At 37.9% G+C, this 20,208-nt stretch overlaps 1 protein-coding gene and 1 long non-coding RNA gene across 2 annotated transcripts; one reads left to right on the forward strand and one right to left on the reverse strand.

The window, feature by feature from the left end:
• Positions 1-6,398: 6,398 nt before the first annotated feature.
• On the forward strand, positions 6,399-12,432 carry LOC140238534 (uncharacterized). Its single transcript, XM_072318441.1, has 6 exons — positions 6,399-6,562; positions 7,396-7,597; positions 9,301-9,397; positions 9,655-9,839; positions 11,629-11,757; positions 12,250-12,432. Exons 1-6 carry the CDS (start codon positions 6,399-6,401, stop codon positions 12,430-12,432), a joined length of 960 nt encoding a protein of 319 aa, XP_072174542.1.
• A 5,198-nt stretch (positions 12,433-17,630) lies between these two features.
• On the reverse strand, positions 17,631-20,084 carry LOC140238546 (uncharacterized). Its single transcript, XR_011901916.1, has 3 exons — positions 19,976-20,084; positions 19,450-19,492; positions 17,631-18,717 (listed from the first exon to the last, which is right to left on the reverse strand). It is a non-coding gene; the product is annotated as an uncharacterized lncRNA (long non-coding RNA).
• Positions 20,085-20,208: the final 124 nt, after the last annotated feature.

A 20,208-nucleotide genomic window follows, 5' to 3' on the forward strand; every position in this document is an offset into this window, starting at 1 on the left:
AACCAGGCCAATCTGGCTACACTCAAGAGGTACAAGCAGGGAGGTGACAACTCTTCCCACCTCCCTGGTACAAGTATGAATTTCCTGCAATTCTTCCCGTCATTATTAAAATGACCCACTTTCCTGTTCAATTTGTTTATGTTTTATCAGTAGCCCTACCGTTTTCATTTTACTTGGATACAAAAAGCTGCCTGTCTTTGATGTACTATCTTAGAAACAGAACTGGTACTCATGATCGAATTACCCCTTGATTTCCTTCTGCCTCTGAAGGTTAAGTGGCCTTGACTCTAGGCTATTCACCATGTCTCTTGTTGTAAATGGTTTTGAGTTATGTTAATTGTATAATGTTACCAATTTATACACTCTCCTGCCCATAAAAAATGCGGATTAATATTCCTTTGTTGGGTAAGCATAATGTTGATCGTTTGATTAATGATTCTGTGTTATTTGAACATAATTTAGGGCTTTGGATTAATATTATCATGTTGAGTGAATATAGCTCAGAGCGTTGAAGTAGTAATCATTGTGGGTAAGCATTACATTTAGGTTGATAGTCATTTTGGGTAAGCATAATGTTCACCTGAGCTGTACATTGCTATTCTTACGTTAGGCTAACATAACTCTGAGCTCTTACTGACTGCAATCGAGACTGGATCTGATCTAAATTTTGTTCAATTTTAAGTTTGAGCCAACTAGCCTGCGAATATTCCGTAAATGTTTACACTTGGTTGCTTTTAATTATCTCTTGTGCCTAACTACATGCATCTGTATTAGTATTGTTGCATATTCCCTCTTTTCTAATACATCTAGGATGTAATACCATGTCAGGCGTAATGCACAATTCTCGGCTACCTTTCATGTGAAATTCAGTGGATATCACCTGGTCACGCTTGAGTGAGCATGACTTAAAGTCAAAATGGTCACTTTTTGAAGTTCACAAGCCCAATTTTGCAACTTTGATTTGGTGATATCGGAACAAATTTCAATTTTCCAGGATAAAAAGGCATGCAACATATAATTCATGTGCTTCTTATCATACCATGTGACTTGTGCACAAAATTTCACGGTTGAGTGAACACGGGGTGAAAATTACCAAAATGGCCGATTTGACATGTTTCTCGTGGTAATTTCTATCAATTGAGATTGAATTCGTGTGTTGAACAGTTTTTACACGCAATTCACGTAATTCCATGGTTGAATGAGCACATTAAAAAGAAAGAAAAAAAATTTAAATTATTCAGTAAGAATTGCGATAATTTTGTGCACTGAAATTAACTGCATGATGCTTTTTTATATTGTGCTAATACCCACACGCATATCAGTGACCACCTGATTTTTTAGTCGCGCTTCAATAGCACGTGAAGGCTGGAAACCCTTTTTTTCCCCTACATAATGAAAAATTGGCAGTTTGGCCATAATCCCCATGGTAAGTTCATGTGAAGAGGAGAAATTTGCTTTTGAAAGCTAACAATGGCTTTTGCATGCAATATGGTTTATTTTACGGTTGAATGACCACATTATGAAACAATGATTTATCTTATTGAAATCATCCAGCAGGTGTTGCTTTGATCGATATTCTGCATTTAAAATCAACTGAAAAACATTTCATTATTGCGTTTTAAGACCAATATAAATGTCTCAGTGATCCTTGGCATTCCTTCAAAATTTTACACGTCAAAGGGTACCTGGGGCCGGAAACCCCCCTTATAATCCATGGCTACCTTTGACTAAATATTGAAGTATTCCTGGGAAATTGGTCTGCCTTTAGTTTGATGAAATCCCCTTGTTGGAGCAGAGATGAGAAATTATGCAAATAAAATCTCCGGGCTTTTGTTCTCGCTACTGAATACTAATTTTGGCATCAAGTTCTTGATGTCTTTGTGACGTCATGAAGTCATGCATTAACTCAAGGGAAAATGAATGCAAGTAGTCCTTGACATGGTACCAAATTTCACTTTTGTTAAACATCAATATCCTCCCGTGCTGCAAATATGCACTGAGAGTCTGGAGACAGATATTGATCGTTGTGAGATAGTGGCCTTTGTTGTTCATGTGGTGTTGATGATTGTGATGATGATGATAGTTGCTTAAAATGTTGGTTGACTATTATGCGATCGTTATGGCAATATAACACAGATTGGGTAGCATCTGCACTCACTTTTTTGGCTCTATCCGCTAACACTGCTGAGCACGTCTTCATAAACAAAACAAATGTAAATCTTATGGGAATTTCAGCCACGAAAATGGTTTTGACCTGCACACTTTTCTCATCTTATGTGCTCACTGAAGCATGTCACAATGTCATTTTTTATTGAAATGTTTCTTTTTTATTAAAATCAGAGTAATTTCCCAACATTTCAAATAAAACATAAAAAACAATGAATACTTTTTTATCATATAGGGTAAAAAGGGTTTTCCAGCCCCACATACTCATTGAAGCGTGACTGAAATGTCAGGTGATCACTGTATGCACAGTGGTATTAGACACAATACAAAAAGCATTAAACAGTTGATTTCAGTGCGCAAAATTATCGCAATTCTTACTGCACAATTTAAATTGGTATTTTTCTGTTTTTAAAGTGCTCATTCAACCGTGAAATTACGTGAATTGTGTGTAAAAACTGTTCAACACACGAATTCAATCTCAATTGATAGAAACTACCACGAGAAACATGTCAAATCGGCCATTTTGGCAATTTTCACTCCGTGGTCACTCAACCGTGAAATTTTATGCACAAGTCATGTGGTACGATAAGAAGGACATAAATTATACGTTGCATGCCTTTTTATCCTGGAAAATTGAAATTTGTTCCGATATCACCAAATCAAAGTTGCAATATTGGGCTTGTGAACTTCAAAAAGTGACCATTTTGACTTTAAATCATGCTCACTCAAGCGTGACCAAGTGATATCCACTGAATTTCACATGAAAGGTAGCCGAGAAATACAGCTACATGATCCTGTTTTCAGATTTCCTCAAAGGTTCCTGATTCATAAATTACAGAGGTTTGTTATAGAGGGAACTTACTTTTTGTTTAGTGTTTACATATTGCTAATGTTTTACAATGAAGAAGAGCTATCGATGACTTGCTCAGAGTTCCCAATTTTTGACAGTTTACAGCGTTCGACAAGGCCGGCGCTAACAGGTTTAAAAAGTGAGGGACCCACTTTCTGAGAACAGGGACGTCGAACATTTGGATGACAGTTACTTGTGTCCGGAAATCGGCTGACAACCAGAAACATTAACAACAACAACAACAACAACAACAACAACAACAACAACAACAACAACAACCAAAAACAAAAGAAAAAAAGGCCTAACATTTTTCTGGTGCCACAACCGGGGTTAAGTGCACAACACCGGCTACTGACAAGCAAAGATATTACAGCAAAAGTCAAACCCTGCCATATTTCTGCAAGAAAGAGGGTGTTCAAAGTAGTAAGACCACCCCCTTGATCGTCTTCTCCTTCTTCTTCTTCTTCTTCTTCTTCTTCTTCTTCTTCTGGAGTATGATGCAACACAAGGAGGGGGGGGGGGGTAATAGATTAATAGGTTGATATCTAAATGGATTGGTATCAAAGCTGCGGATCCAGTTCAGGGCAGCATCACTTGCTTGAGCAAATTCTTCAACCCCGTCTGGGAACTTCCGCAGGTGGCAGTCTTCCACAATGTGACAGAGGGTTTGGTCAGGATGGCCGAAGTCACACGCCGCCGGGCTACAGCTGAGAACCCCATTTGTGTAGATGGTGGCCTGTCCTTGTGTGGAGGGTTCGGATTTAGGGCTCACACCTGTAAATAAAATGGAATGTCCCAGACCCCTTCACAAATTCGTACCAAAGATACCAAAATAAATGAAGGAAAAAATTAATTAAAAATCATTAATGCAGTTTTGCATAAAACTGAATAGCTGCAGATATCGAGTATGAATTCCTCTACAAACTGCATTTTGGTTTGAAGATGAAAGCTTTTCTCATGGAATTTGAAGGGACTATATTCCATTGGGTGCGTGTACGGAAAATAGATGATTTTTTTGAGTGACAAGAACTCGTAGTCTGGCTTTGAGAACCCTTGGAGAGAGTTTGAGCCGAAGAATTATGATGGATGACAGGGTAAAGCTCACTTATCCAGGTTAGTGAAGAAACACCTCATTTCTCCCAGCTATTTTACAGAATTTTTTGAAATTTGAATTTTAACACACGTATCTATGGGGATTTATTTACCCGTATGAGCTCTTCAGGGTGAGCCACTGTTTCCAAGGGAGGTTGAAGCCCTCTGCCTATGCTGTCGGGTGACTTGTGACTTGAGCTGTGTTGGACACAGGCATCAGACCAGCGCCTGCGCCATTCACTTTTGGAGTCAAAGTGCGTTCCAGTGATGGAAGGGACCAGACCGGCTTGTGGGATTTCAGGCGCATTGAATGTAGGTTGTTCAAGTCATCGTGCTTGACAGGCATGACAGGCTTGTCATTGAATGCATACATACCACTTTGTACAAGTCTGACTTGTTCATTAAATCAGTCCTTCTTCTATTACATGTTTCACAATGTTTACTTTACTTTTGCCTCCCTTTTTCTAAACAAATAAGACAAGCATTTACCAGGATGGAAATGCTAATTCAAATAATTCTCAATCGATACATGAATGTATGGTTTCAAAAGAAATTATTTTCCTGCTGATGTCGCAGCGTTGTCCTTAGCTTCAAGGACGCCCACGATGCGGAAGCTGCTCTTCCTGATGAAGCGTTTTACCTTGTTTACTTCAACAGCATGGCCGCTGAGCTGATCTTTTATGGATTAAACTTCCTATGCCATTGCTGTTACCTTATCCTCCAGATGTTTCTTCCTTTTTTCCAGCTCGTCGGCTCTAGCACTTTGGTGTCTCATAGCCCTTTACCATTATTTCCATAATAGGCCTAGATGTTTAATTGCTTTAAAAAAGTACAGGGTCAACTGTTGAAAAAAAAAAACAGGACATTTACATCCACGCAATACTTTTTTTTTGGTAATGAAATTTGTCCTACTATTCCCTCCCCTCTTAAAATGAAAGAAAACAAACGATGAAGCGGAAGAAAAGAGAAAAATTAGATAAGCGAGTAGCTAGTTTCAGTCACACCCTCGCAGACTTTGTCAATAACTCAGTCTATTTTTTGGCGGAAGGAGATAACAAAGATAACGATTACTTTGGGTAGAATTCGGTTATTTTAATATTCTTGTATTATGTAAAGGTATCATCTTATTTCGAATGATGTGATTTGGTTATTATTTTTACCAAATATTAATTTTGTATTTTACTCATAACATTGATATTATTTTGATATCACAATGTAAAAAGGATTTCCTTGATATGTTATTTGTGTTGGTTGAATATTGTTATACATGTTGCAATACCCCCTAAAGTAACAGTGTATTAACCACTGATGGGCCTAACCTTGGTTAAGAAAACGTTATGAATAGATAGATAAATAAATAGATAAATAGATAAATAGATGAATAAATGAATAAACAAAATTACCATAAATAAACGATGTGTCTGACTAAGTTTTAGGACTTCATAAGTTACGAAGCATCAGCCTAAAGTGTTTGTTATACATGCTCTTTTTATTGGCTTCCAAAAATCATTTGTTGCTTTCTTAGTTTATTTCATAAGCCTTCAGTGTTTTTGCACCTACACTCTGGAACAACTTACCCATCCACGTCCGTGAAGCTCCAACAGTAGACTCCTTCAAAACATTACTGAAAACTCATCTGTTCTCGCATGACGTGTAATTTGGATGGATTTATTATATATTTATGTTACGTTCGTTCTATAAGTTATAATTTACAATGTGTATTCTATGTATTTTGTATTGCGATTCATCGTACTACCATTTGTATCTACTCCATGACTTAATTTCTTTTTTCTAATTGTTTCTTTGAGACGCTCAGCGCTTAGAAACATTGTAATAAGCGCTTTATAAATGATATTCATTATTATTATCATCATTAAGTCTGAAACAAAGTCTATATCAGACTGCATGTAGGAGCGAGGCATGCATGTTGATTGTTCCTGTAATAGAAACGATTTTTTTTTTCCAACTACAAGGGAAGTTTAAAAGCGGTCGACTCGGTGCCTGGAAAACAGTTATTTCGAGTCAAGTTGAGGTGGCGTGTGAACATAAAAAGACGACATTCAAGCCTTCAGTACAACCACAATCTGAGAAACATTTCTTCAGATTTGTGTTTCCCCGACATTCTTTATCCTTACCACCTTGAGTTCAGTGAGCGAAGTGAAATTCAATCAAAAACACCGTCTTTTAAAATCAATTATCAACAACTTCGCTACCAATTAAGTCTACGAACATTCAATGTGCAAGACTGTCCGCGTCTGGTGTAGTTGCTAAATCCCCAACTCTGAACAGTATGGAGAATCCAATATTTTTTGTGGACAAGACATTCGACGAGTACTCTTCCCCCTCAACAATTGTGGACTGTGGAAATCACCAAGAACAGGTTTCTTTCGAATACAAACGATTTGACATCAAAGCCCACTCCAGGTGCCTGAAGGACGTTCTGAAGAAATACAGGTATGTGGAATCTCACGTTTTATAGGTGGGGAAAAAAGCCCTCTTGATTGTTTGTTACGGAATGGTCCTCGAAAATCATTCAAATAATTTTTTTAAATGTCAAGTCGTGTAATCTTGTTTAACATGTATGTACTCTGTGATAATGATACACTTACCTTTCATGTACAAATCAGCAACGAATGATGATGAACCAGGTGATCATAGTTGATTACTTGTACCATGCAGAAACAATAAAATGAAATGGGAGTGAAAATGTAATACAAAACTTGAGCATAGTGCAATACTTTTGATCTTTCCTACGACAGCAGAGACAGTAAAACAAGAAGATAAGGGTAATGACTTTCCTCTCTTGACGTTTATGAATGTTAGTATTGTGACAACATCCTTCTTTAGTATCGGCACGGTTACCTCGCTTGACCCAATCCAATCATCGTATTGATATTTCTGTTAGAATAAGCCATATCTTTTATGGTGCAATATTGGGAGTTCGATATCTTTGCCATGTTTGCTAAGACGTACAGTAGAATTCATTGATTCTGATCGAGTGACAACTTCATCTTTAGTACTGAATCTTAATTTTGGTAGGCCCTCTACGAAATAAGACAATCATCAATTTAATGATTAACAATGCGGTCACGACAGTCTAGGGTTCATAACAGTGCTTCTACAGAGATGACCTTCGATAGATTGTTGTATGACCAAAATCGATAGTCTCTTTTTCTGTTAGTGTAATCATTATGGGCTTTATTATGGCAATTTTTACATTTATTTCGTCTCTTTTCATTCCTCTCTCTGACACCCCCCTTCCTCTCTTTTTCCGCAACCCTTGATAGATGGGCCGTTCCGAATTGCACTGTAGCCTCTGTCCTTATTGCCTGCGGGACCCTCCTAGGCCTAATAGTGGTAAGCGTCAAGCTTAGTCACACCAACTCCATACTAGCGACGAACCAAGATTTGATTCAAGCTCAGGACCTTAAGATTCTCAATCAGACTCAGGCCATCGAACAGTTCAGGATGGAACTCAACAATGATCAGGTACAGACACAAGTCTAGCATGCCTCAACTACAATAAGCTGGCTGACTGAGCGAAAATATTAAAGACGTAAATGTTGAACACTATGAACAGGAATATGAAATAACAACACACATGTTATATCCCAGTGGCGGATCCGGGGAGTGGGCGCACCGGGTGCGCCCCCTTTATCTTTTGATAAAACAAAATAAATAGAAAGGAAAAAAATGGGGGAGAGGTCAGCCCCTTTAATTTTGTAAAGGCGCTCCTTCTTTACGGAATTCCTGGATCCTCCCCTGTTTCCTAATATTATTCCTTGCTACCCTAGTTTAGAAATTGATGTATAGCTCCTTGTATCCTAATATTGAATATAAACCATGCAGAAAAACTATCGTGTTTATGTTGCCGGGGCAAATGAATGTCGATAGATTACTGATGACTCGTTTGGCCTGCTTTAAACATCCGTTTTTCTCCTTTCTTGAAAGTTGATAAGATGACTGACGAAAAATGGTTTTAATTTATTACTGCAGCTCAGTCGCACAGAGCTACCTTACACAGCCAAAGTACGGCAAACGTATTACTCAGTAAAACGAAATCATACCAATGTTAACACCAGTGTAAATGTCTATGGCCACCATAGACATGTTTGACTGTATGGCCCTACACGTATCTAAATTGGTGTATGTACAAATGTAACAAGATCAAAATCACTGCCATGATGTCCAACAAGGAAATACTCACATCATGAAAAATAATACAATACAAAATGTGGATGTGGGTGTGTGAGTGGGGGGGGGGGGGGTGGGGATGTAATGCAGCCTGCAGGTACATGTTTTTATACCCGTTATTGTAGATTTTGCACAAGTGACCGCTACAGTATGAAGATGTGCAAATGTCATCTTCGGTCTTTGTCAAACAATGTGTTGCCACGGTAACAGCATATTTTGAATGAAAACCAGACAAAAATATTGTAGATTCAGCTAACTCCCTCAGCTTTGGAACATTTGACTTAAAATTTGGTATTGTGACCGATATGAAAATGTTATTGTACAAACTTCACCTTCAGTTATGAATCCCAGTTGCAATGTATTTGTTGCTGTGATAGGGTAGCCGGGTTACTTTGTTCTGTTCTGTTATGTAATATTTGACTATGTAATGTTATGTATGTTGTTACCTCAAGCCCTGTATTTTTTTCTCTCAATCTCTTTCCAATTTTATCTCTATTTATCATTCTGCCTTTTTGCATATTGTAAAGCCTTGTTTGATTACTATGTAACTGGACCCCATGGAAGAGCACCGCTAAATATGGGCTTTCCAGCCGTTTTAAACTGTATATATTTTGTATATGTTTTTAACGGAAATAAATACCTACCTACCTACCTAGTTCATGTCAAACATTAGGTTGCCATAGTGACGACACTTTTTATGAAAACCATTGAAATTAACAGCTTATTTATCTAACTCAATCAGTTATTAAGTACTTGACTTGAGATATTGTCTATGTGGCTAACAATTTTTAAATGAGAGAAACACATGTTCATTAAGTATTGAGTAATGCGTTGCCATGGTGATTTTTGGTCATAAAAAATACAGAAATTATTGCTGGTTGAGCTAACTCTCTCAATTTAGGTGGAATTATTAATCATATCGAGTAATACTTCTTGTTCTTTTGCAAGTTTCTTCTCTTTACAAAACTACTCTTTTTTGCATAATTTATTGTTGTCAGGGACCAGATGCTAGATCTCAGTCAGTCTCTTCAGAAAACAACTACATTCGTTGGGGTGCCACGGATTGTCCCAATACGTCGTCTCTCATCTATTCAGGTAATTTCCAATTACTCTTATCAACGAAATACAGTAAGAAGAAAAAAAAAAACCGGAAACGAATTACCTTCCTGGATTTAACTAAGGATCGTTCTCATATAGGCCCAGATTTAAACATTAAAACTGAGATTAAAATAAAAAACACCAAAGGCCATGGTGTCTATTCCATCAGTGATATTTTGTTCAGTGACTTTGGTCCCCAGCGTTCATTACGATTAACCTTATTCTTTGTTTCATTCCCCTATAATTTTGTTCAGGTGTGGCAGCCTCTGGAAGCAGCTCTTCGCAGAATCCAGGAGGTGGCAGCAACTACCTGTGTATGACCTCTGACCCTGAATACAGAGTGATCGTCGCTGGACAACAGTTAGAGCGAGGAAAGGTGTACGGTGCCGAGTATAGAAATGGCCTCAATTTTGCCCATCAGACAAGTTTACATACCCACGTGAGTACAGTTCTATACTAAAAATTCAAGGACGAAATATTGCTCTCTACAAATTATCTTATTCCTGTTTTTTCTCCTCTTCTCCGTTTGTTTTCTTTTATTTTTAAAGGGGAAGGGCTTAGTAGGACAAATTTTATGACGAAAAACATATTTTGTCAATTTCCTATTTGCAACCGTTGACATACTATTCAAGGCAAACATCAAAATAGCAATAACTGGAAAGGACTGTGGGATATACCAAAGTGCTAGAGCCGACGAACTGAAAAAGGAACAAATATCTGGAGGAAAAGGTAACAGCAGTGGAAAAGGAAGTTTAATACATGAAAGATCCACTCAGCCTCCATGCTGTTGAAGTAAATAATTTGGAACGCTTCTCTAGTAGGAACAACTTCCGCATCATATTCAAACTCTTTCTAGTCAGTCACTCTGGCATTTAATCTTACAAGAAAACAAGTCTGACAGAGCCAGCCCATGTGAACACTTTTTGAAAGATGTTATTAAAGGATGTGGACATTCCTTGATAAGATTGACAAAAGTGAGTTGTGGATTAGCTACCTTAGAAAGGCTCAGTAAGCCATTCAAAGTGATCTACTGGTGCCCAGACCTACTCCGAAGTCCTTCTCACGTATCCAACTCTATAGTACAGTTTGTGGTGCAGACGATTCATGATTAGTTATACCATACGCCTAGAGTCCAGTCATAGGCGCTAACGATCACACTATAAAAATCAGGAATTTGATGATTACAGCATACATGGATAAAGAATTATGAAAACTCGGATGGTTTCAGAAAATTTTATCAGGAAAACATAGCGGAGATTATTGTTTCACTTTGGAGAAGCAATGTGCAATTTGAGAATACTATATGTATGTCAATCAAAGTGTGTTACTAATCAGTATTATTCTTATAATGAATCGCAGTAGAGAATATGACGAAATTAAAGCTAAGAATAGAAAAACCGGCCTAGGCTTTCTGCGAAATTTTAGGTTAGGCAAGATGTTTTAAATAATGTCAGGAAAGTCAGCTGTATAAGTGTGTGGAAGTTTATTAATTGTTGTGGTAAGTTGGCCTATATCTTCTCATTTGGAACTGTCACCTTTGAAGAAAGGTGGATTCTCTGAATGGAGTTATGTAACACAATTCTAGTAAAATTTTCTAATGACGTTTCTTGGAGATGTACAAGTCAATTCGACGTTCGCAATCAAAGTTTCTGTAATCAAAAAGGAAGTAAAACCAGGTAATGCACGTCGAGGTGTGTGTCAGCTATATGTCCCTGCTATGCTAGTTAGTACAGAACATTTGAAATTTAATTTGTTCCAATAGCTATGAGGGATAACTGTTAAAGATTTTCTGGGGGCACTTCTATTGTAAGGATAACAAAGAGAACAGAAAAGAAAAGACAAATTAATGTAGTATTAGATAGGAACTTTGTAGGGTCAACTGATTTTCAAAGTAACGCGTTGTAAACCTAAACTAAAAGAAAGTTGTGAAATACTAGTACAACATCTTTCTAGATAGACTTTAACTCTATCATTAAATCAGTCAGGTCAACTCCTCTATGGATTTCACGAGGATATGTCAGGATGGGCAATAGTCGTTTCTTGATGTCCAAGTAAAGTAGACTTGCTCTGTTTGAGGGTGAGGGTGGGTCCAGAGGTTATGTACAATGTACCTTCCCCCGTTCCATGGCCCTTTTCAGCACTAAAAAGTGCTACATATTTGTGGAAGTGACAAACATTTTGTATACCTTTCATTTATCTTTCTGAATTGTATCCCTCCACACTCTAAGGATGTCCCGTGTGCTTCCTGCTTGACGAAAGGCCGACAAAATATCCTCATGGTCCCCGGGACGGCAAGTTGTCCGACCAACTGGATGAAGGAGTATAACGGCTTTCTCATGGCTGCCAGACAGGACCAGGTAAGTTTCAAGTTTCCGGTGTTTTATGTATATTTCGCATTCTTCACTTTTTGTTCGTATGTGCTCACACTTCTCTGAATTTGAGACTGCTTCCTGTAACTAAATGCTGTCACCGAAAAGAAACAAGTGGATTTGATTTCAGGGATTATGTAAAACCCCTAGTGAGTCGTATTCAAAATTCAAATTCAAATTCAAACTTAGGCACTGGTAAGGCTGTCTACACTCTCCCTATAGGTGGCAGGTATTGATATTCATTACTCAAAGTGCGTGTGACGATATCAAACGTAGCTCATAATATTAACCGTTCAGCTCGATAAAAGAGATGAGATTCTGTCTTTGAAAATGGATCTTTGACAAAAGAGCTGGATCCACGTCACAGCGACTCAGTGTTGTGGTTGATTTTTAAAATCTATGTGAGTTTAAATGTTGATTCGCTATGAATACATTAAAACTAAGTACTGTCATCATGTTTTATGTCTCTCAATACTAAAGATGCGAACGTCCTACATTTGTGTGGATCATGATGCCGTCGATCGACCTGGCACAGCAGCGGTTGCTGGTGACCACGCTGCACTCCTTTTTCCCGTAGAAGGCGTGTGCCTTACAGGCGGTGGCTTACCGTGCCGACCGTATGTTGACGGAAACGAACTTCAGTGTGTTGTATGTTCACACTAAATACACGGTGTCGGGTCATCTACAAAGAACAGCTGGGCTCGTGCTCTGACGCTTGGTTTCATCACTCCTTCTCTCATCTCCCTGGTTTCATTGAAACACATAGGGAAATTAACCTTCACGTTATGCTGCATTAACCATTTAGACACTGCACCGATTTGTGAGGGCAGCGAAATGCTTCAAGTGGTGAAAAAAACCGACAAGACATGGAGCCATTTTGGAAAAGATCATCACCAATGTTCGAATGTTTTACAATGAACCTCAGATATATTCACCGACCGGTTCCTTGGACCACCAAACAGTGAGTGGTATGGCATCCCGGCGAAGCCATCCATACCGCGCACAACTCTCGATCTCGGAAGCGCACGGTTAGGCCAATGAGAAACTCGGATACTCGGCGCTTTGGTCAATGGATGCCCGCCCAGCATGATTGGACAGAAATTTCGGAAACACAAAAGTCCATGACTTTGTGTGACGCACTCTTAATGAAAGGATTGATTATTTCTTCCCTAAAAAAATACATTCTTCATATAGACTATGGAAAACCCCATGTGTTAAAGCCCTGCTTAATCAAAGACAGCTTTCACTCGTGGAGAGTGTCAGGTGGGAAACTCTCCCAAATAAAGTGCAACGTGAAATAAAAGCCCAGAAAGAAAATTTCTGTGTTGAGCGAGTAAGAAAACTGAAGAAAGAGAACCCATCCCGTTGGTACCAGAACTTATTAATTTTTGACTGGAAATAGAAATGCCACATACATTGTATTATAGTGTCGAAGCTGAGGGAGTCGATGTTGAGGGTGTTGCAGCTGCAATAAACAACTCTTTGCAAATGTGAATACATACGTCCCTGAAATCAACACCAAAGTATTGCCATCGTTCTTGCCCTTCCCCCAGCCCTCCCCCCCCCCCCCCCCCACCATGGAAAGTTTGTAAACAGCTCTCGAAATTGAAAGTAAGGAAAGCAAGCTGGCCAGACGGGATTTCTGCCCGTATAATTATAGTTTGCAATTGAATTTGCCGAGCCGCTGTGCAAAATTCTCAACGCGTCTTATCATGCTGATGTTGTCCCTATGCAGTGGAAAAGGGCCGTTATAGCCCCCACCCCCAAAGTACCGGGATCCCGTAGCATTGAGAATTATTATTATTATTATTATTATTATTATTATTATTATTATTATTATTATTATCAATTGTATCTTTATTCAACAAATCATTGATCGCAGCCAGAAGCTGAATTACAAATGATTTTACAAAAGTGAAAAATATACATACACAGTATTACATAAATAGAAAAATGTAAAATTACAAAATCAAAATAACACGCACGCTCATTCTAAACAAGAACAATTCAACCAAAAAAAAACAAACAAAAAAACAACAACAACAACAACAACAAAAAAACCCTCAGGCACTGCAAACATTTACGACCCATCTCACTAACTGACCACTTCGAGAAGGTGTCCGAGTTCACTTCAATTCAATTCGATTCAATTTCGATTTTATTATAAAAACGTCAAACAAAAGTCCGAAGACTAACCGTCTTTGGTTTACACCAAATTTGACGACAAAATAAACAATTCAACTTTACAGTAGGGAGACACAGAAAGGAAAAAACAAAAACAAAAACAAACTCACACTTTACACAACAAAGATTTATATTGACCCTCACCCCCCTCCCCAGTTCTTTATTATGTAAGGCCTTCCTCGCGGATATCATTTAAGTATTAGACATGAAACAATACGGCAGCCGTTCCTGTCTTTCAGCCGTCCACTACAAATACATGGTACATCTTATCAATTACCTCGTCTAAAACGCGTAAGTACCCCGCAATGTGATTTTCAAAAGGTTTTGATCGGGTCAACCATACAATTGCTGTCCAAAAACATGTCTCCCTTGGTGCCCGTCCGTCTATCGTTCCTTGGATATGCGACTTTTTGGCAAATCGCATGAGCTGTGTACGTTACCAAGGGACGCTCTCATCTTGGCAACGCATAAAAGCAGGTGTACCACAAGGAACGCTATTGAGACCGTTGATCTTTCTATCACTCGTTGATGACGCCCTCCGCGACCAACCTTTTATGCGTTGGAAATATGTAGATGATAATACATGTATGTCAATCGCCGACAGCCACAAGGCTGCGACTGAAATTAGTAGAGAATTGCTGGATTCTCTACAAATCCGCAAAAATTGGTGTGATGACAATTACGTTAGACTTAACCCCGAAGAAATGTTCTGTGCTCCATATTTCCTTCTCAAAAGCACGTGTTCCCGACCTAAACATTTCTTTGTGTGGCCATAAACTAAATTGTGTGAAAAACACAAAAAAAAATACTTGGTGTTGTTGTCCAGGATGGCCTAAAATGGGGCTCGCAAGTATCCTCTGTGATTTCCTTAGCTAATCAACGTTTATTCATGTTGCGACCTCTCAAGTTTCCAGGAAAGATTTGGCATCTGTTCATTCAAGTTTTGTTCGGTCACTGCTTGAATATGCCTGCCCTGTCTAGCATGGTGCTTTAACCCAGTGCCAACAAAATAAAAAAAAAGAGAGTACAGAAACGCTACGTAACTACTAATAATTCTGTCATGTACAATTATCTCTCCATTCTCAAGCATTGTAACTTACTTCACTTTAATCAATTGAAGAAACACGCCGGTATAATTTGTGTCTAGAGTTTGCCCGTAAGGTTTTCAAATCAAATACAATGTATGTCAAATCAATGGTTTCGAATCCTTCGAGGATTCTGTAAAGAAACAATCGACTGCGAACCCAAACGCAAAACTGATCTCTACAGAATTTGTATAGCTTTGTTCCATACCTCATCGGACTGTTAAATATGCATGGTTTAATTGAATTTTGTTATTATGTTGTTTATCACATTTTCTTGTTCCTGTCAATTATGTCATGTAAGATTTTCAGTATATCCTTCAGTCAAATTCATGTCCTTATTGTAACATGTTTCTATCATGATCATCATCGTGTAAACTGACAGTAGGAGACAACTTACATGTTTTATTCTATTTATTTCATTATAATACAACAGTGTTATAAGAATCAGAGCATTTTCTTGATAGAACACTGTCTGAAATTCCAAAAGAAGTATATTTTATAAACGATGTTTTACAGTAATTTTGATTATTATTAGTATTGAAGTTCAGATCTTAGGTGATGGATAAATAATATTGCTTAGTCAGTTGTTTTATTTTGTCAGTTTCGGGCAATATTGGCTAAGGAAACTAATGCAAGATATTGTATATATGAAATGATAATAGTTAAAGTTAATGTGTTAAAGATGATATAAAAAAAGTGTTTTTTGTGGTCCTATGTGGAATAAATGCTGTAATAAGTGTATGAAGTGATTTTTTTTGCGTGTGTATTTAGATAAATTGAAGGCATTTTTATGTGAGATTGATATTTTGTAGTTGATTGGCTGTGAGAATTTTGGTTTTAAAACTAGGTATTTGTGTGTGTGTGTGTTTAGGCGTATGTGCGTGTGTCTGTATGTTTGTTCTTTTTCCATCTGAGAGGATGGCTGGATAGCCCATATTCAGCTACGTTCAACTGGTCTTCCATAGGGGTCCAGTTGGATGTGAGGTGGGACCACTTCACCGGGTTAAACACCCTGCTCTTTGCGATGAATGAATGAAGCGGGGTCTTTTACGTGCATGAGTTGTTACTCCCTCATACACGGGACCTCTATTTTATGTCCTATCCGAGGGACAGAGTGTTTTGCCTCTTGCTAGAGGGGACAGTATGCTTACACACAACATTGCTCAGTCCAGACTCGGGTTCGAACCCGGGCCGCGTGATCGTGAGGCAGACGCGCTACCGACTGAGCCAACTCACCGCCCTATGTGTATTTCAATGTGCTACGTCACTCGGAAAATGAAAGTTATTGGTTTACGAATTTATTTAGTGTCTTATTAATACTTACGTATTGCATAACATACGTTAGTTCGACACTAAAGCCAACAAGGCCCACGAGACCGACACATTAAGCCCCGTGTTGTATCTGTCGAATTCGTGGGCTGTTTTTACCTATAGTGTCGAACTTATGGGCTTTATTTGCCTAGTGTCGAACTCATGGACTGTATTTGCTCAGTGTCTAACTGTGGGCTGTACGACTCGTAAGCTGTATGACTCATGGACCTGTTTTCACTGTCGAACTCGTGGGCTGTATGACTCGTGGGTGTCGGTAAAATGGGATGACCCCTTCATATCTTGCAGATTTAGACCGAACGAAAGTTCCATACAGGTTGAAATCCAAAACAAAGGGATTAGTTATGTTTGTGCTTAATGGAGTTGTTTCTTCACCCGAAACAGGTTGGAATATCCTTTATTTAGTATTTCAATAAATAAAGACATGCTTATATGACATGATATCAAGTGAAATACAGATACATGTTTAATTCATTATGAAATCAAAATCGTGATTAATACTCCCCACAAACAGCTTTAATTTGGAAAGTAAGTTCACGTACACATATTTCAAATGAAAATCTGTGCCCACAAATATGAATAAAACGTTAAGGCAAATTTCATCAAAAACGATAAATGTGTCTTGTTCTTCTAACCTTAGAGCAGGAACAAGTTCTTCATCAATTTAGAGTAAATCTTCCAAAAATGAAGAAGCTTTTTAAATGGCACTGAATGTCATAAATCTAAACAATGATAACAGCTACTGTCGAGCGTAGAGGAGGTCAAGCTAACAGGATGGCAAATTTGAACAAAATTGGGCAATCAAGATGAGTAGTTGCTGGTCTGTGGAAAACAAGGCATTTTTAGTTTCAAAATATATTTCTATACTCTGGATTTCACACAGGAGGTATCATATATATCAAATCCTTGCTTTGTAGACAAAATAATACTGTTTATGTTCAGCCAAATCACTTAATCTAACTGCTCTTTGACTTGTTTGAGAATTGGGGGTAACACCGTGCAGGGTAAAATTAGTCTTGTACATGTAGTGTGCTATCCCTGCAGAGTCGCAAAATCACCAACAGCAATTACGTTATCCCTGCAGCTGTTTATAAATACATGTCCACGTGTGCATGTTTGCAAATCATCTTAAACACAGATACTTCGTTTAAAATGAATGGAATCAGTAAAATATTAAATATAAGAGACAGTGACACTACAAATAAAACATAGAAAATGCTATCATCTCATGAGACGGATTTTATTGAATCACACATGTCCAGACTAGACGGAATTTCACTGTTCCCGACAAGATTGTCAAAATTCCCGAAGGCTTTGTATAGGCTCCATCTTATTTTGATTGACAATGGATTAATAATGTATGGCAACGACGTTACAAGTGTTACTTCTTTGTTGAGCAACTAATGCAGATCATAAATGTGTACTCAACATCACATAAAGTCAATTCGCAACCCCCTGCCAATAAGAAGAGAATGGAAATGAAAACAAGGAGAAAAGTATACTTATTAATTCTATCAGCAAACTGACAAACAAAACACCAAGACGGAAAGGGCGTATAGTGGGAAACAGATACGTGCATTACTGCTTCGTATGCCACATACTATAGGAAGATAGCTAGCGGTTAAAGGAGGAGTATTGATCCCAAATGACCTGAAGAATTCAAAGAATAGTAACAGGAACAAAAATAAAAACAAATAAACGAACAACATAACATCGAACTTACGTCCCGATACTTGTAGCATTCCTCATAGTGGTTTCTTAAAATCTGAATAACAACAATGCATTAAGCTCAGAGTAATTAGAAGTCTTAATGAAAGATAACATAATGAAATGTTAAGACTGATTACAAATGTAATAAAACAAAGCAGCATGGATTCATCAACGAGTTGTAATGGCTAAGGCGCCATTATACGAATTTGTCACTTTCAATTTTAGGTAAGAACGTAGAACAAACATGACAATACGTGGAATATGTAAAGAATAGGTCTATGACACGTTAAATATAATTTAAACAGATCTGATTATGCAAGGGTAAATGAAATTGATTATATGAGTCAAGGAACTGGTGATTCTTAATTAAGGCGATCAATTTCGCATATCATGCAAGCGCACTGCAATGCAATTTCGACGGACTGCCGACCGCCTGGTGTGTAATTCCCGGCGAATGTGCGGCACTCCATTTCCACGTCCACAACACTTGATTCCGTAACCCGACAGCATCGACACTCTGTGGCCGATACCTCGCAAGCTCCTAAGCAGGCCCCAATGCGAACAGGCTGCGTGGAACGACAACGTCCTCTGCTTATGATTCTCTCAGTGTAGGTGACACTACATGGTTGAGGGCGAGACTCTGAGGAGGAAATAGTGATAATGATGATGATGATGATGATAACGATAATAACAACAACAATAATAATAATAATAATGAAAGTAGTGATAATGATAGTAATAGTAATGTATATATATATATGTATATATATATATATATATATATATATATATATATATATATATACATACATACATTAATACATATAGGCAAATTAGTCCTATCAGGGCCATTGCCCCGGCTAATTACTGGTTAAGGTTAGAGTAAAGATTAGGGTTTGGTTAAAGTTAAGTGTTCGGAGTTTGGGTTAGGGTTATGATTAAGTTCAGATTTAGGATTAAAATAGGCCTAGGGTCAGGGGAAGGGTCCGGGGTAATTGCCCAAGGGATAATTGTCCTAGACCCTCATACACATGAAAAACAACACACAAACAAAGATAAAAGGGATAGACGATAATGACAAAACATACATATGCCGAAGCATGAATGCTTAAAAAGACAAACAAACAAAACTTGTTACATTTAAACAAATCCTATGGGGTGATACCACATGACTGAAAATTAGAACCAAAATGCTCTACAAACTTACAGGACATGAACGCGTATAATAATAGAATCAGGCAAACTTGCGATATTAGCCAAACTGAAGGAACGCTAAACTGATCTTATTTTCCTTTCCCCCTCCTCCAAGCACACACACACACACACACACACACACACACACACACACACTCCTTCACCATCCATATCTTACCGCAACGTGGACAGCACTGGTCCTCTACGTAGATCAATTTACCCTGTATATGTTGCAAGACGTACATAACATGTGGTCATTATTCCCGTTTGCTTTTTAAACGCCTTTCAAATTTTTCAACGGAACATGTTGAAAATATAGAATACATCTTGAATACTATCATGGGGAAATTCTTCTATTATATTCACCTTTTCGTAAATATACAAACAAAATTTAAATGTAATGTTAAATTGTTATGATTTATATCATGCCGACGGATATTCACGTTTTAAACAGAGTAGTATCTTCACTTCAGTATTTCATTTCTTAATACATCAAACTAGTTGGTAAAATGATAACATTAAAACATACAGCCCCATTAAAAACAAATGAATAAACAAACAAACAAACAAACGAACAAACAAACAAACTAGATTAAGTCTACATCGTAACCACAGAAACCACTAAATTCCATCTTGACATAATCTTATCATACTAGTGTATATTTCTGACGGCAAAGAATGTTAAGCGCTGTCACACTGCTTACGTCACAAGTAGTATTGCAGGCAACTGGTTGAATCTGGAAACCTTGGTCAGCCGTGCATGTCATTTCGAAGCAGCCCCTACCTTCTGGGCTTGGTATTACCTCATCGAACTGAGAAAAAAGGATGTCCCCAGAAGAGCCTGAGTCATAGGTTTGATTTTTTTTTCTTTTTGATGATAAATAATACAATCATGTAGTTAATAGCATTTCAGTGCTGAAAACTGATGATGGTTATA

This window comes from Diadema setosum, chromosome 2 (genome assembly GCF_964275005.1).
Source record: "Diadema setosum chromosome 2, eeDiaSeto1, whole genome shotgun sequence".
NCBI lineage: Eukaryota > Metazoa > Echinodermata > Echinoidea > Diadematoida > Diadematidae > Diadema > Diadema setosum.

Bases quoted from the DNA above. Each gene is read 5' to 3' on its own strand.
- LOC140238534 (XM_072318441.1), top strand. From the start codon at position 6,399: ATGGAGAATCCAATATTTTTTGTGGACAAGACATTCGACGAGTACTCT. The intron at 6,563-7,395 runs GTATGTGGAATC...AACCCTTGATAG, and splicing joins GACGTTCTGAAGAAATACAG to ATGGGCCGTTCCGAATTGCA. The intron at 7,598-9,300 runs GTACAGACACAA...TATTGTTGTCAG, and splicing joins TGGAACTCAACAATGATCAG to GGACCAGATGCTAGATCTCA.